The sequence below is a fragment of the Photinus pyralis genome, unplaced genomic scaffold, assembly GCF_008802855.1.
Source record: "Photinus pyralis isolate 1611_PpyrPB1 unplaced genomic scaffold, Ppyr1.3 Ppyr1.4_LG3a, whole genome shotgun sequence".
In the NCBI taxonomy this organism is placed as follows: Eukaryota; Metazoa; Arthropoda; class Insecta; order Coleoptera; family Lampyridae; genus Photinus; species Photinus pyralis.
In genome coordinates this window covers 21,776,843-21,793,957 of record NW_022170509.1, presented here as the reverse complement: position 1 = coordinate 21,793,957, position 17,115 = coordinate 21,776,843, and the positions used below count along the sequence as shown (strand labels likewise).

Here is a 17,115-nt window from a genome sequence, read left to right as displayed (position 1 = left end):
ACGTTTTCAGTACCCGAAAGTTAGATTCGAAACTGCGACAGCATTGGTGTTAAGGTGCAAGGGAAAAAGTTAATTTCAACCGAAGAATATTTGGAGATCCTGAAGGGAATATTTAGTGCCAGAGATTTTTGAATAAAAAACCGCGCGATCAAAGTTTCTTTTTATATCCTTTAGACATTTTGTATCAGAACCTTCGAAAATTTGCTTCTTTTCGCTATATATGAGAAAATCGTGGTGCTTTACATTCTACAGACTCTATGGGGAGGAATGCCATATGGCGCAAGGATCCCTAAGGATTTTACAACCGGGACAGCAACAGCCTGGTACCACATTTTAGATACGAAGCTGGTACCATCCCCTTCCGAATCTTACAGCGCCCTCTCTGTGCAGCTTTGCTAACGACGCAGTAATCGATGAAGAACGAGTGCATGTCGTGTGTTTAATGAAAGTGTACTTATATGACATCATTGTAAGATAATTTAAAGAATTCTATTATTAAGTCCGATGTAATTACTATTGATTGTATGAAGTAGTACATGTCAATTATCAGTAGCACTTGAAAAATTTAAAATGGGCGAAAAAGTTGTATCCGAATTTGAGTTTGCACCCTTACGCACTCTAGATGACTTTTTATTGGAATCTGCAAGATTTCAAATTCCAAATGTAAAAGATTTAGAGAAATGGGGCAATCGCGTGTGCAAAAATTTATTGTACTACCAAACAAATTATTTTCTTCTGGCAGTTATCACATTTATTATAGTAGGGTATGTGTACCATTACACCCTTTTCGATAATTAATTAATTTTATTGTAGGGTAATTCATCCGACGAAAATGGCATGTGGTGTACTAGTTACTTTAATAATACTTTTAACACTGTACCTTATCAGAGATAAACCACGGTTAAATCATTTTAAAAGAAAACATCCAATTGTGTCAGTCGTTTTGTTGTTAAGCGGTGGATATTTTGTAACGTACATGTTAGGATCTTTACTTATTTTCTTCGTGGGAATATTGCTACCGTTCTGCAGTACGAGCAAACGAGGAATGTCAAATTTACAGATTCTAATCAATTCATATTGTAGTCATCTTCATCCATGCATCTTTACGTTTACGGAATCTTAGAAACAAAATTACTAATCATGTGGAAATGCTTGGTTTAAAGAAAACCCCTATGGGGATTTTTCTTGAGGAATTGGGTATGGAACAGTTCTGAGGCAGCTCATAAATCTTTTGCGACACGGCTCAAGAATTACTTTATTGGTATTTTCAAGAGATCCAATGATGTACAGAAAAATGCTCATTAAAAAGAGATTATTTAATTTATATGTACAAAACTGTAATTATTTTATAACTAAAATTTTTTTATTTATATATTGAAATGCTAGTCATGTATATTAATAATAACGTAAGTGTAATATTAATATATTCTATTGTACAGCACAATAAAATTTGTAAAATGATTCACTTGGCATTGACGATTTAAGATCCATGCCAATTTAAGTCTTCCAGTGCCTCAATTCTTCAACTGTACACGTTTTTTTAGAAATTCATGATAGTTTGAAGTTTTTCGCATTCTCCATACATTTTTAAAACTTCTTTAGTCACTGAAAACCAGACTTTTCAAAGATTGTTAACAGCCAAACAGCGTCCCAAGGTTTACTTGGTGTAGTGCTTCTCCGGAAGATTTTGAAAGGCTTCATTAGTACTTGCCATGCAATAAACAACAAATAAAATAAATGTGTGTATTTACAATTAAAACATGTTTCACACGATGTTGGTATAAATTAATAACAATTGTAAAAAATATCTCAATAAAATGTACAATTTTACTTTTATGACAACAATTTTGATCTTGAACTCAAAGCTAAATATGCTACAACAACTGAGAGAGCAACCGCTAGAAATTCACTCTTTAACCAAGGACCATTGAATGCACCTGGATGACTGACAGAAACAGAAAAAAGTGGCGATACAGTTGAGATGTCCTCATTTGCTCTTAATGCTTTTCTCAAGGCAGTGTAACCATCTTCATCAAATAAACGAATCTTGATCTCACCACGACGGGCATTTTTTATCTCCTCAGTCCAACTAACCTACAAAAATGTGTTTAAGAGAGAATGCAAACAAATTGATAGATCTTACTTGAAATGTACTTGGTGCAGTTTCAAAAACAGGCACAACAGTACCTTCAACATCGGCATATGCATGCGATAGAGACCCCGATCCACATTTCACACTAAATTCTGAAATATATGCTATATTTGTGACAATTGTAGCATCTTGTGTCGTAAAAGACTTTGAAGAGATTTCTGCATTTTTACAAGAATCACAGTATCCTGTACAAAACAACACACTCACAATGAAAATGTGAATTAAACTGATCATATTTACTTTCAGAAAGTAAGTACAACTGTAATCGGCAAGTCTCAACTCAAAAATGACCAGAAAGAGAAACTCAAAACTCAGTGCCTTGAGGAGACCGGACGCGTGGACTTTTCGTTCTCGTGGAACTTTCCTTTCCCCATTCCCCTCAATACGTGGAATAGTTCATTTAACTCCGGTCACGTTCGTGGAATAGTTCGTTTAAATTCGGTTGCGTTCATACGCGCGGTTTATGCATCCATTATTTTTTTAAAATGCCTAATCTCGTCCTAAATATAGGTGCCTTGGACTTAGTTTTCCTTAAATGGCATTTCAAGTTGGACGGAGTCTTGCAAAATCTGTAGAGCAATTGTACAGTTTAGTTGAGATATTTTTTGAGAAGTTTGATCGAAAAAGTACGAATTGTTTTGGATTCTACGCACCAAAATTAATAAGAAAAAGCGTTTTCCAGAGAAATTTTGGTGGAGTCGATTTTTGTAAAAAAGGAAGGTCTGTCTTTTTTTTGATGCCCGAAAAAAAATTGTCTCAGATCGAACCGGAAAAATTTTTTTTTATAGAATGTGGCCTGTAGAATCCATAATTTCAAACAGTTCCAAGATTGGACTTCTAGTTCAAAAGTTACAGCCCCTTGAATTTTTTTTCGAAATTGGTTTCTAGTCTATACCTTTTTTTTGAGAAGTCTGATCGAAAAAGTACGAATTGTTTTGGATTCTACACACCAAAATTAATAAGAAAAAGTGTTTTTCCGAGACATTTTGGTGGAGTCGATTTTTGGTAAAGAAGGAAGGTTGTACACTGCCTTTTTTTTGAGGCAAAAAAAAAATTCTCAGATCGACCCGGAAAAAAAATTTTCTTATAGAATGTGGCCTCTAGAATCCATAATTTCAAACAGTTCCAGGATTGCGCTACTAGTTCAAAAGTTACAGCCCTTTGAATTTTCTTCGAAATTGGTTTCTAGTCTATAACTTTTTTGAGAAATCTGATCGAAAAAGTACGAATTGTTTTGGATTCTACGCACCAAAATTAATAAGAAAAAGTGTTTCCCGAGAAATTTTGGTGCAGTCGATTTTTGGTAAAAAAGGAAGGTTATACACTGCCTTTTTTTGGGGCCCGAAGAAAAAATTGTCTCGGATCGACCCGGAAAAAAAATTTCTTTTAGAATGTGGCCTGTAGAATCCATAATTTCAAACAATTCCAAGATTCGTTACTAGTTCAAAAGTTACAGCCCTTTGAATTTTTTTTTGAAATTGGTTTCTAGTCTATAACTTTTTTTGAGAAGTCTGATCGAAAAAGTACGAATTGTTTTGGATTCTACGCACCAAAATTAATAAGAAAATGTGTTTTCCCGAGAAATTTTGGTGGAGTCGATTTTTGGTAAAAAAAAGAAGGTTGTACACTGCCTTTTTTTTGAGGCCCGAAGAAAAAATTGTCTCGGATCGACCCGGAAAAAAAATTTTCTTTTAGAATGTGACCTGTAGAATCCATAATTTCAAACAGTTCCAAGATTGGGCTATTAGTTCGAAAGTTACAGTCCTTTGAATTTTCTTTCGAAACTGGTTTCTAGTCTATAACTTTTGATTGAGAAGTCTGATCGAAAAAGTAAGAATTGTTTTGGAGGAAGGCTAAGTATTCAAATACCATGTGAAGTATTCGAATACTTCTCAAAGTATTCAAATACTTTGCGAGGCATTCGAATACTAAATATTTGTGAAAGTATTTGAGTTACAATTATAAATACTGCTTCCATAAAAGTATTTGAATACCAAAAAGTATTTACAAAATCGAATACTGCCCAGCTCTGGCTTATAGGTTAATTTTACCAAGATCAGACTATATATCTTTGCCACAGTCTAATCTAGACCATTGTTTAATTAAAGCATTTAAACAATGTCTAGATTGTGGTTTTTACCTTAAATTACTACTCGCGAGAGTTCAGGGGTTTTATCAGGCCGATATTCACGGATCAGCATTAACTAATACAATGAGAAACCACAAGAATACAACTGGATCAGAGTGACTTCCGGTCCGAGCTTCTGATATGGTGGTCGGTAGTGGCGTCACAAAAAAACCTACGAAGCCCTCACCTAATTGATCAATGAGGCAATATAATCTCCACCAACAAAAGCAAGGCAGCTGCTAATCTATTGTCGAAAGCAAGAACGCCCCTGATGATCCCTTTCTATGTCCGACACTTCCCCAAATGATTGTGGACCCCATTAAAATTGGACGCATTACAGCATCCGGTCCAGACAACATCAATAGAACAGAACCATACCTATTTTCTTCCTAAACTGCAAAACCAGTTTTTTTTATTTTTCTCCTACCTCCCTCCCAGTGTGGTTTCAGATCCGTCAAATGCATTAAACATCCTCTTTTAAAAGTCCAATCAGAATTAGTGGTCCGTGTCGAAAGGCTACAATTATTTCAATGAAGGAAGTATGTGCATAATACAGCCCGATTCGTCGCTGTATCTGTTGCTTACACATCTCGTGCGGACTGCAGCTCTTGTGTCTGGGCATATACGAGACGAGGGCCCTTTAAGTAACATTTCTTTTGCTTATGTATTTTGTTTGAGCGATAATGGACTTTGACAGGAATACTTACTCATGGCAGGCTTACATGTAATTTTCGTGTTAAATTAATTGAAGTTGATACTTTGCTTTTGATGTGATCTTTATTGTTCATGCAATTTACCGTTTCACGAGTTGTTTTGTCTAATTTGAACTGTATGATGTGTTTTGTACTTGAACTACCTGATTTGATTTATCGTGCTCCACTTGCATTTATGAGGCAACTCTTGTGTTTGTATTTATGAATTTGGAAGTGCAATTGATTCGATTACCTGATTTTTATAATACAATTTGAGGTCTTTTATTTGTGTATTTTCTCTTGCATTTTGTTGCTATGGGCTGTAGCATATTTGTTACATGTGTTTGTGTGGGAGATGCCGGGGTTTTTGTGCCGAAGAAGGTATTTCTGGAGCAGAAGTATGGAGTTTAGCACTGAAATGGGGGGCGGCGACTGCTGGCAGTCAGGATTTGCAGTGCTTATATAAGCGCAAATTGCAATTAGAGCACGAACGGAGAGGGGGATAGATCACGAATAATGTAAGTGGCAGCAAAGGTGGGAGGAAAGAAATTCATGGACGCGAATATTAATGGGAGGGACAAATGGGTAGAGAGGAAACACGGAGAGGTCGGTTACCATCTTACCCAGTTTCTGACCGGACACGGGGAAAACACGGTCTGTCTCTATAGACACACACCGCTGACCATGCTATTTTTGAGTGTCCAAGATGGATTCGGCAGACAAGAGGTGGAGACATGGTTTGGGTTCATGATTGGTACCATGCCATATGCCATGACTAACTCATCTGAGAAGTGGCACAAGGTTAGTGGATAAATCTTACCTAGTTAGAAGAGTCCCACACAGTCGCTGCTACAGAGCCTATAAAAGTCTAGTATGATTATAAAGTTGGATTACAAAAATGACTGATACAAAGAGGGTGCCCGACAGATTAAACAACTGAAGTCGGTAAAGTACATATTTTTATTAAACGCTTTTCATTATCCATTTCTAACTGGTCACTTAAATTAAACAAAAAATGTATAAATAAAAAAATAAACAAATATTCATACAGTTTATTCTATATAATATATATTATATGTATTTATATTATATACAGTTTATATTCAATAGTTTGCAGAGGAAGAAAAAATGGATAAAATCTTTTCACGAATGGAAGGTTATAATAGAAACAAAGACTGCCTAGTACTGAAAGGTTTTTTTCCTTATACATTTCTTATTTAACGATTTTTTATTTTCGGCTTAGAATGTCGCTAATTCCACAGACTTTTCGTATACGTATATACGGTAAAAAAGAGCTGGTTTTATGTATTCAGGAAAAATTAGATTTCTGTACAAATTTTAAACGAAATTTTGGAGTAACGTGAAACTTTCTACACTAACACGTATGTATAACAATATCGAAATTACAACATCTACATATCACAAAATGGCCATCTGTGGTTTTTCCTTTATTTGAATATCTGTCGAAATGTGAAACACCATACACACCTTTGTAAGTAAGTTCATCTGTAGTAGTACTAAATATGAGAACCAGGAAAACTTATCACAGATTAAATAAATAGGAATACATACATATGTTTAATAAGAAAATAAAGAGTATAACTTAAAACTGTTTAATAAATATTTTATGAACTCATAGTTCAGTATGGTCCTCCAAGATGATTCTCTATTCGATACTATTTAAGTATTTACACATTTTTGGATATTTCCAAATTAAGAACAGTTGCCACCAACATATCTAAGCTAATACAATAAAGAATTATTGTACAGTACAATTTAGTAGGTACTAGTAATAGATATTCAACTGCACTTAGTAAAATATAACTTTCGTTGTTACATAATTGGAATGCTCAATTTTGCACTAGCATTCTGCATATTTAAGTACACCTTCACTTTTAGAGAAATTCAATTTCTGAATAAAGCGTTAACAGCGTATCCGAACAGTCAGACTATTATTTCAACATATATAACGTTTTCTTTACGAATACACCACTTTGGAACGTGTAGTTGCACTTCAAAATTACCCTGTCTTAAATAAAAAATATAGGATAAGACGATTTAAAAGGTTTTTAGATTCTTGGCACTGTATATGGTCCCTATACGTACCGGGCAGAAATTTGGCACACAATTTTATGCATATGCGTAAATCGACCACATGTTAAATGAAACTGAGAAATTAAATTGGTGATGTTCAATTATCAAAAATCGACTGAAAATAGCCAAGCAATCGACATCGTTCTCAGTATACAAGAATAAGCATATTTTGTGTAGTAAAGAAATTAAAACATTGCTGAATTCCATAGTGGTGCATCCGCATTAATGATTCTGTGTTACGACAAGTAAAACACCGAAATTGTTTTTAATAGGTTCTTCAGTCGGACGCTACCAACAAATTATGTATCGAATGTTCAGTTTAATACAGTAGACAAATTACTAAAATAAAATCTATTTTTTAATAATTACATTTTCGAGTGTTACACCCGTTTCCAAATAACTAAGATATTCGACTAAAGGAACCAAATTTCATAGGTTGAATGCGCTGTACTTTATGACTTTTGTGCTGCCTTTTGAAAAGGACTACACGAGCAATCTCAAAACGTGGTAAACCTAATTAATAATAATAAATAAAAACTAATCGTTTAAATACGAAAAATAAATACTGAGTATTTTTTAGTCTGGCTGTTGTTTGGCTGTTTTCTTAAGCCCACCGTCCACCACCATTCATTCCGAGTTTTTCCTTTTAAATATATAAATATATGTACAAAAATGCTTAAACACACATACAGGTACATGAATTATGCATATGATCACTCATCAATAGACATTAATAACGTAATATTTTTAAAGAAACAAATGGAATATTCTACTAAACAAGTTCACAGATTTAATAAAAACAACAATATAACAAGAGTTAAGAAATACGGGAAATACTAAAATTAGAATTTTTAAGGGTTCTTAAACCTTAAAAATCACAGCTGTACGTTATTCCTTTAACAATCTAATAGCTATGAAACTATACAGACATGTTAAGATCATTAAACTCATTTAAAACTATAAAAAACGTGGCATGTGTGCATGATAGGTTTGTGAATCAGATCGATGATGAGGGTACGTACTAGGCGCATACCTGTGATAACCCAACGGGTGATGTAGAGGGTTAGGAAGTCCTTGATTATTTGCTATCGAGCTGTGAATGTGTGTGGCACCGTCACCTAAGTCTAACTCCATCTCCTGCTGCTCCTGCAATTGAAGCTGTCCTATACTTGCCGTTGCCATTGCTACGTCTGGCATAATATCAGAGAGATGCCCATCGCTGCACGAACTGCTTTCGGGTTCATTTTGAAAACGAAAGTCTCCCTCAGGTACGACGGCCGGTAGCTCGTGACGGTGTGGAAAATTTCCCTGACGGGGAAATGTCATATTTCGCCCGTATCCTCCTCTGGAGCCACCTGCGATCTTATTCGGAGAAGGTTGCACTAACACATCCTCGTTAACATTCTTAATATCATTATCACCAGGATCGGGAACACAAAAACAACTCTCTAACATATCGGCGACAGGATCAGGTAAATTAAACTCACGTACAACCCTAAGTCTGATTTGTCTATTTATCTCGTGACGAGACGATAACGGCATATTTATGGCGCGTTGACAACTGGGAGATTGACGCAACTTCTGCTCTCTCTTCAACATGGCCTTCATTATCACGGGGTCCGGTACGGGTAAAGCCGCGGCCAGAACATCGACTCCTGCAGCTCCGTGCACCCTCGGTTTGTCCTCCACCATGTACAACGTATCGGGAATGTCTTGCATGTATCGCGCCCTTCGCATTCGTAACAGCTCGACCTCCTCTACCAACTGATCTTCCACTAACACCTTTATTTCCTCATAATATGGCATAAACAGTCTCGGCCTCACAAACAGTCCATTATTTTTACCTCCCCGAATCCAGGCGTTAACGCGCAAATTCTCATCCCCTCCAATCATATGGCTGGGAGGAGTGCTAACTAAACCCCGCCGAATAGCCTGATTTAATATATCACTATTTGGAGGCAACACATGATCAATATGCACCAGAGGGAGCAAATCGGAAAGTATTTCCCGCAATTCAACGTCACTCAAATCTCTCTTTTTCACACCTTTACGCGTCACCGAGTGAGCCGTATGATTTAACAAGTTCGGTTCTAATAAAACACCTTTAATCAGAAAGCTCGCTAACTTAAAAGTACCCTTACCTCGATCTTCCATTCTTCTAATCAATTCGTGCTCGCCCCATTTCAGAACGGCGTGCAGCACTTCCAATTCGCTCGCCTGTAGAAAGGGATTCTTTAGTGCCTGGCTCAACTGCACTTTGTCCAACTGATGAAGTACGGACGATTGCGTGACCGCTTGGAATTCTTCACGTAGGAAGTGCAGCGCCTAAATATTATTCATCTTTTATGTTATATTAATAAATTACATGTGTTCTGGTACTAGTATAATATACGGTCCTGCTAAGAATTTTGATGAATATATTCCGCATGTGCCGCCTCATAGCGAACGTGAACGAAAGGATGTCTGGCGATAACCAGAAACTTATTTCGGAATGCGAGCGCGGTTGCCATATTCTAGATTCAAATAGCGAAAGAAGTGAAAGGGAGGGGGAGTCGAAGACCCATTCGCGAGCGATCACGTGCACTGTGAATTTTTATGTGGTTGAAAATTCAGTCTAAGCTGATTTTAGCGAACCATCGCGTACCATTTTAAACGCGCTGAAATTGAATTCTTAGCGAAGTTATGAAAGCAGGCGCATGGCATTTTGGTGTACTCACCACCATAAGGATACTGCGGATCACAGGGAAATGGTTACTGTGCCCTTCTTTGCTGGTTTGCCGCTTTTAATATAATGCTGGGGGGTTATGTATAATTTTATTTCATGTATTTGCGATTGAAAACAATTCAAGAACCATCACATTCTTTCGTGGGAGTTCATTGTAAACTGTAACTAGTTTTCTTTTAAGTGAAAATACAGAAACGATTAGTTGTTACTCAATTTCAATCACGTTGTTAAGAAGCGTGCAAGAATCAGATTGGTGGCAAAGTGCTGGTTTAAACGCAAGTTGGGTGGAGGGGAAGGGGAGGAGTGGAATTAGTTTTATCCTTCATGGTACTCTAATGACAGGTCTCAACGAAAGGAATTAATTTCTAACAACCATAGCACTCCTTCTAGATCTCTTATCGTGATCGAGTATATTCCCTTATACCTCAAGAACAGATTGTCGGAAGGGGGTACTCACAAAGGGCGATTGAGACGTCTGCAAGAAATATATCCATTGGTGAAAATGGCGTCCTGCCATCGTTCTAAACCCTCGTCTAAACCCATTCTAACTTGAGAAAAATTTCAGTTTTTTTCAGGTTTATTGAAATCACAGATGTCTTCCATATTAGCAATACCTTATTGAAGAATGCAAACAAGTTGATGATAAAATGGAATTTTTGCACAAAATGAAAGATTATGAATTGCATAATGCTGCAACACTTGGCCCTTTACCGATGAGTAAATAAAATAAACCAAAACCACTAATAATGAAGTTAAAATACCTAAATTTATTTCTTAGCAGTCCATTGCGGTAATATCAACTTATGACATCATTTGAATTCTGAAAGATTTCGAATCAAGGCCATCGGTAATCATCAATAGTTTTCAAATGTAGGTCAATTTCTTTCATAATTTACTGGAAATTGATATGAAATATTGATGATAACCTCTCACAAAATTATGAATAGTAAAAGGTCAGTTTACTACCATGTCGGTGGCCTTTTCGGGATATCCGCATATTTATTTAATTTGAAGTAGAACTTACTTGTCGATGAACCCATGCGGAACCGTGAGGTTGATGGGACCACTGCAATACCACAGATAAAGTTTCCAATGACAACCATTCAAGAATGAGATCTTCACAGCCTTGAGACAGTATATCCAACTCCAAAAATCTGCCAATTTGGTACAATTCCATTGCTTCCTCGAGAGGCGAAGGTCTAGCTCGTCCCGTATGAGCTAAAGCTTGCGCCTCACCGAGGCCTCCGCCACATCCCCCTCTTGATATAAGCGATAGGTCGACTTGATCCAAATAAATGGCGTTAAGGAGTACTCTCGCATATCTAATAAATCGACGCAATAATTACTGCATTCGACCACTTCTCGTAAACTTACCGTTTTGGTATCACAGTTTCATCCAAAACAATTCTCGTAATGATATGCAGAGCTCTTTCGGTATGTTCTTCACCTGTACGAGATCTCCTTTGAAGCAAGTTGCGAAAGAAAGGAGATCTCGCCGATAAAATTGCTTTATGGCACGGCAGTTCTAACTTAGGTCTAAATCCGTATTCCGAACTTCCCGAATCCGGTCTTTGGCAGTCTGAACCATCTGATGTGAACACAAGAGCGGCATCGGCGTAGTCGCCGGTTTCTAATAAATATCGCAGATCTGTTTCTAAAGCGTTAGGTGTTCCAAACTCTTCACGTAAGCGTCTAAGCAAATTTAAATCTATATTTGTATCATGGGGGCATATATCACCCGTATAGAGATAACGTAACAAAGCGGAAAATAACTGTACATCGACTGTCGTCGTTCTCAGTTCGAGACAAATCCTAGCGCCGTATCCCGGACAGCCCGCCAGCAAATCCCGAAAGTACGGACACCTAGACGATAATAAAGCGCGATGTATGGGAAAACACGCCCCGCGATAAACTAGGTCAGCGTCCGTGCAATACTTAAAATCGTACAGGGCGGATAAGTCTTGTTTGAAGGTCGCCGCGGGTGGCCTCGCTAATTCGGCCTGCACACATAAATCTTTCAAGGCCGCTAAAGCTTCATATTCTTCTAACAACGCCGCTATTTCTAACGGACTCCAATCCGAAACTAACTCACGAAGCATGCGACCATGATCACACGCTTTCGATGAACGTCTCCGCCTAATAAATTTCTTTTTTAGTGTTGCTAATCCTGCCACCTTCTTTTTTCTTTCCCTGAAACGTAAGAGAATCTTTTACTTCATACTACCCCAAAAATAAAACTTTTTAAATGTATTGTATGTAACTCTCCATTTGTTCCCTTGGAAAATACACAGAAGTGATAGCAATAGAGCACATCTCCCTACGCCTACATACTACAAGTCAGTGGCGTAACTAGGTAGGTGCCAAAGGTGCCGCGGCACCGCGCTCTGAATGGGGGAGGGTGTACCGTATAGGCCAGTCATAAAAGACAAGAACGGCGGTTAAATTCTAATAGTTTGCTAAAGACGAATACAGGGTGCAGTGAAATATAATTAAAACTAAATTTACGGTCCTTTAGGATGAACGGAACATCCAAGGGATTTCAGCGCATTTTTGTGTGGCAGATCAGTAGTTTTATTAGCCAGTTTTGACTCCACAATCAATAAGATCTTGTCAGGGGGCTACCACATTCCCTTTGTTGGTACCCACTTCTGACGCCCCCACAGACGGCGGAGGTATACAAAGTTTGAATCAAAACACTTGTACCACCCTATGATAAGCGCCTCAATATGAATGGCGACTATGTTGAAAAATACCCTAAGAGTGTAGCTTCCAAATGTATATAATAAAAGTTGTTTCTTACACTTTCTTAACTTTTTATTTCAAACCGTCTGCTACTTTCTGAATGGCCCTTGTAGAACAAAGTTACAGCGGTAGGAAAAGGCTGCAAATTTAAACTAATAATAATAATACTTTATTTGTGATCTATACAATAGTCTGTATTAGTGTGACCAGCATTTGCACCCTTATTCTAAGACGCAATCATTTCTACGACTTGTATCCTATGTCATAGCTAAATTTGACGCGAGAATTGGGAACAATATAAATAAACGTATTTCTATTCTTCGTTGAGTGAAAGACTTAATTATTCAAAGCATTTTTCTAAAATTTAAGTAGCGCAGTGCTTTTAAAATTTCGTGTAAAGTTTCTCTCAAAAATGTACGGTGTTTTATAGCTCAATGGTAAGTGATAAGGCGCCAAAACCTGATCCGGCACCCCTTCGAAAAATGCCTAGTTACGGCACTGCTACAAGTAGCCCTTCCATTCTTTAAATTAAGGATCCAATGGTTAGAAAAGAAGTGAGCTTCTTGGGTTATACAGGGTGTCTCAGATCCAGTAGAATTTTATGCGTACCTTTGTTATTATTCAAGATAGAGATTAGTTTAAATGAGCAAAGTCTTGCACTTTTTAAACAATGTAAACAACCGGCCCGATTTAAACAAAACTGGAAACCGCCGATTAACAAATAATTAAATGCTAGCAGTCCCGCCGAAGTTCGTAAGGGGGTACGAACTTCGTAGGCCTTTCGCCAATCTCCTTACCCATGGGAAGTTCTTTCGAAATACACCTTCAAAGAAACCTATATTCTAAATGTCTCTTTTCGACTGTATAACATAAAATCACGTGTTTTTTGTTCCTGTTCCCGTGGGAATTTAGAATACCGTTTTATTAACTCAGAAACGTTTCCAAACATACGTCCAACCATTCTCTAAAGTTTCAGCACAATCGGATGAACGCAGGCATAAGAGACATACAGACAGCAATCAGACCCTGCGAACTTCGTATATATTACAGTGTACACATTTTAAGTCCTTTGAGGTTTTGTGAGTTATGAGATGCCATTTCAGGACATGGTGGTGATGTGTTGCCAAATCACACTGTGCTGTATAAATCTTCGTGCAGCAAAAAAAGCGTTTTCTAGAATTTTTTAGAACTTGTCTTAAGATTTTTTAGAATTTTTTTCCAAACGCACATGCACACACATATATTTTATACAATTTTTGAAATTTCCTAGAATTTTAGTGTACCCAAAATTTAAAGTACTTTACCCCTCGCCCAACTATTATAAGGTGTTCATTATTTAAAATGAATATTAAACTGCAAACTTTTTTTTTTCTTTTAGGTCTAGGTGGTTCGCACATAAAATATTAATGACATTTCCAGAATAGGAAGGTGCCGACTCTTTAAGGAGTTTCTTCCTACTATTTAAACGACCACCCTTAAAGGCACGCTAATAATACAAAAAAAAGTGATTACCTTATTTTTTACAGTATGACTACGCACAAATAGTGAAATGCGACGCCAGCTTACTGCATATTTAATTGAATGCAGGGCAAACAACCGATAAAACTTCGTTGGCGCGCTTCAATCAACCCCTTTCAGGTAGTGTTGTAAAATTCCCGTAATTTATTTATCGTTGCGAATATTCGGAAACTTTCGAGAATACTTGGGAATTTTCGGTAATATTCATCTTCTATACTTGCTATTCTACATATACAGATTACAATATACCAACCCAATGAATCTGTTAATAAAGTTATTTTTTTTAAAACAATACAACGCATCAAGTTTTAAATTGTTTATTTAACATACATAAAAAAATGTAATAAAAAAAGAATGTTCTCAAGAATTTATGGGAAATATTTCGTTTTTAACCATGCGATATTTCCGGAAATATTGCAAAGCCCACTTGGAAGTATTCAAATAATCTGCCCCTTCGGAAAGGGGTTAGGTAAAAAAGTTGTCGGATCTCATCTCATTTTTTAAATGGAACACCTTGAACATTTTAATCTAAAAAGTATGTGAAATATAACCTCGAATAAGTATATCATTAAACAAATTCGAAAAATTTAAGATCCAAAAATTTTTTAATATATATATTAAAATATCAAAAATGTTTTAGAAACTATTTTGTATTTTTTTAATCATTCGAAGCTTTTTCTTTACCCTATATCTCGACCTGTATACTTATTTTGAAAACCACAGATTATTCAACAATAACAATAAAAAAACCTTTGAATTGGCCCCTTTCATATGCACTTCATATTTAGGAACACCCTGTATTGAAAATTCTTCCCTACATGTGTTTGTGGCTGAACTAAATGGCTGGTCGGATTTTGATGACATTTTTTTTGTGTCGGATGGTTTAAATTCACAATTTTGACATCCAGTCAGTCTTCAGTCTTTCGTTACAAATTCCAACATAGTGGATAATTTCTCAGAACTATATCTTAAACTAACTTGAGGAACCATTTGGATAATCCAAGAGAGTTAATAGTTATGGCAGTAAATGATAATAGTTTATTAATATACCTAACTCATTAAACTCAATGTGTGAGACAGGAATGGGCAGTTAATGTCGTGCTTTTCCCAAACATTTGCAGGAATAATCAAAATTTGAGCCAATCACAGCATTACAGTTAATTTTACTTTCAACACCTCTGCATAAAAGAAAGTATGGTAATGGCAAAAATTGCTAAAATCCAGAGGAAAATCCACTCAATCAACATTCAGTTCTGCATGAATCAACTAAAATTTACGTGCCTCAAATTCCCATACCACAACTCCGGGAAAACCTCAATTGTGCAAGATCAAAAGGTAAACTTAACCTCCAAGTCACAACATACCTAACGATCACACCCATCGAATCACGGTATCCAGATATCGAGGAGTCGTTCAGCCCCATACCATGCAGTCCTCCGGAGTCTCCAGTAGTAGACGAAGCATTTGCACCCATTCTGCTAACAAATTCTTCAGTCATGCACTGCTCACTGCCTACACTCCACCAGCTGTGCTGCAGTGCACACGGGAAGAGACAACCAAATAGGTTCATCACTTATGCAGACAGATGCCTGCAAAACGGCCGCACTCCTCTAAAAAGATACACTTCATCATCGACAACATAACTTGAAAATTGCCACAGGTCAAGGAAGATTCAGAGACCATATTTTTTACAGATGAAAAGAGAAATTTGGTTTGATTAACATACCTGAGTGTCCTATAAGTATATTGGATGTCATAATGTAAATCCAATATTCTTTGCAGATAATTACATTCATTGCCCTAAGTAGTAAGCATAAAAAATATGTAGACTAGTAGCCATGTTTACGTTTCTAACTGCACTCGAATTTTAACACTATCAACACTAACTAAACACGCGTTATTCGCCCCGATTTACATATTGCTGTCGAACTGTAACAGTAAATTAAATCCGAAATCAATTTACTAAATAAAAATAGGCGTGATATTTATCCACACATTCGGGAGAGAGCGATTTCTCCTTGTTTGCGTTTACGTATATCAGAATCTTCTATCCTCGTTTACAGTTTTGTATGTCTGCTTTCAAATTGTTCGTGCGTATCGGAGAACAGAGAGGGCACTGACGAAAGAAACAATTATTGGTCGCATTCAACCTCAGTGGCGCACAAATCTACCAAGACAACCAAACAAATCAGGAATAGAAACACTGTAACCGAAACAGTTACGACATCTATAGGTACCTTTACACTATCATACTTCTCATTTGATTTGTCATATGATAAGTAACAAGCATTTAGATTTGTGTTTACACTATACTTTTTTTGGTATTATGGCTGTCATAAGACAAATCGTAAGGAAATAATATGGAAATAATATGTAAATCGTGGAATAGGGATGTTTCTATTTCTGCATGACAAATGACATGACTTATTTTAAATATCCAAGTGATCCCGCCCTTTTATGGTTACTTTTCGCATTTTGCTGTTGTACTTATCTGAAAAAGCTGAATACTTATGAGTAAACCAGTAAACTTTTGATTATATCATTGATTATAGGTGTGTATAATCAATGATTATAGGTATATTAGTTACTAATGAAAGAATAAATTACATAAACAATAAATATTTACGAGTATATTGGTATTTGGTTGTAGTGGTGTTTTCAGACACACATTGTCAAATAGTGTCTTGATTGGTAATTAACCCTTCAAATGTTTGGGGTAATCTTTCAAATAAGGGTACACTCATCCTTAATGTCGACCAAGGGGACGACTCTGTTTGCTTTGTTAACTTAGACCATATAGTACATGGACTGCTAATTGTAACTATAATATGGTCAAGGACATCGCCTGGGTATGTGAGTTTCAGGGTAAACGAGTCTGTCCGAAGTTGTCCGATGAGACACGATTTGAGACTGTCAACCTATAAATTAACAAACGTCAATTAATTAATCACCTAGATATCCCAAAAAAAGCAAACTTATTTTTATTTGTGGACGTATAGAATATAATGAAGAGTATTTAAAGCTTCCCGTACTACGCGGTTACCATAAAAGCTACTCTTTACGC

General features: G+C 36.5%; 3 protein-coding genes across 3 annotated transcripts; 1 reads left to right on the top strand and 2 right to left on the bottom strand.

Annotated features, from left to right (window-relative positions):
* Positions 1 to 405: 405 nt before the first annotated feature.
* On the top strand, positions 406 to 1,465 carry LOC116165939 (PRA1 family protein 3). Its single transcript, XM_031480711.1, has 3 exons — positions 406 to 764; positions 814 to 1,028; positions 1,084 to 1,465. The coding sequence occupies exons 1-3, from the start codon at positions 571 to 573 to the stop codon at positions 1,212 to 1,214; spliced, it is 540 nt and encodes a 179-aa protein (XP_031336571.1). The 5' UTR covers positions 406 to 570; the 3' UTR covers positions 1,215 to 1,465.
* Positions 1,466 to 1,729: 264 nt separating this feature from the next.
* LOC116165941 (translocon-associated protein subunit delta) lies at positions 1,730 to 2,531 on the bottom strand. The gene is made up of 2 exons (XM_031480712.1): positions 2,144 to 2,531; positions 1,730 to 2,094 (listed from the first exon to the last, which is right to left on the bottom strand). Exons 1-2 carry the CDS (start codon positions 2,384 to 2,386, stop codon positions 1,834 to 1,836), a joined length of 504 nt encoding a protein of 167 aa, XP_031336572.1. The 5' UTR covers positions 2,387 to 2,531; the 3' UTR covers positions 1,730 to 1,833.
* A 3,478-nt stretch (positions 2,532 to 6,009) lies between these two features.
* On the bottom strand, positions 6,010 to 16,114 carry LOC116165519 (BTB/POZ domain-containing protein 7). The gene is made up of 6 exons (XM_031480031.1): positions 15,778 to 16,114; positions 15,416 to 15,661; positions 11,166 to 11,981; positions 10,816 to 11,113; positions 9,208 to 9,391; positions 6,010 to 9,156 (listed from the first exon to the last, which is right to left on the bottom strand). Exons 2-6 carry the CDS (start codon positions 15,619 to 15,621, stop codon positions 8,024 to 8,026), a joined length of 2,637 nt encoding a protein of 878 aa, XP_031335891.1. The 5' UTR covers positions 15,622 to 15,661; positions 15,778 to 16,114; the 3' UTR covers positions 6,010 to 8,023.
* Between the last annotated feature and the right edge of the window lie 1,001 nt (positions 16,115 to 17,115).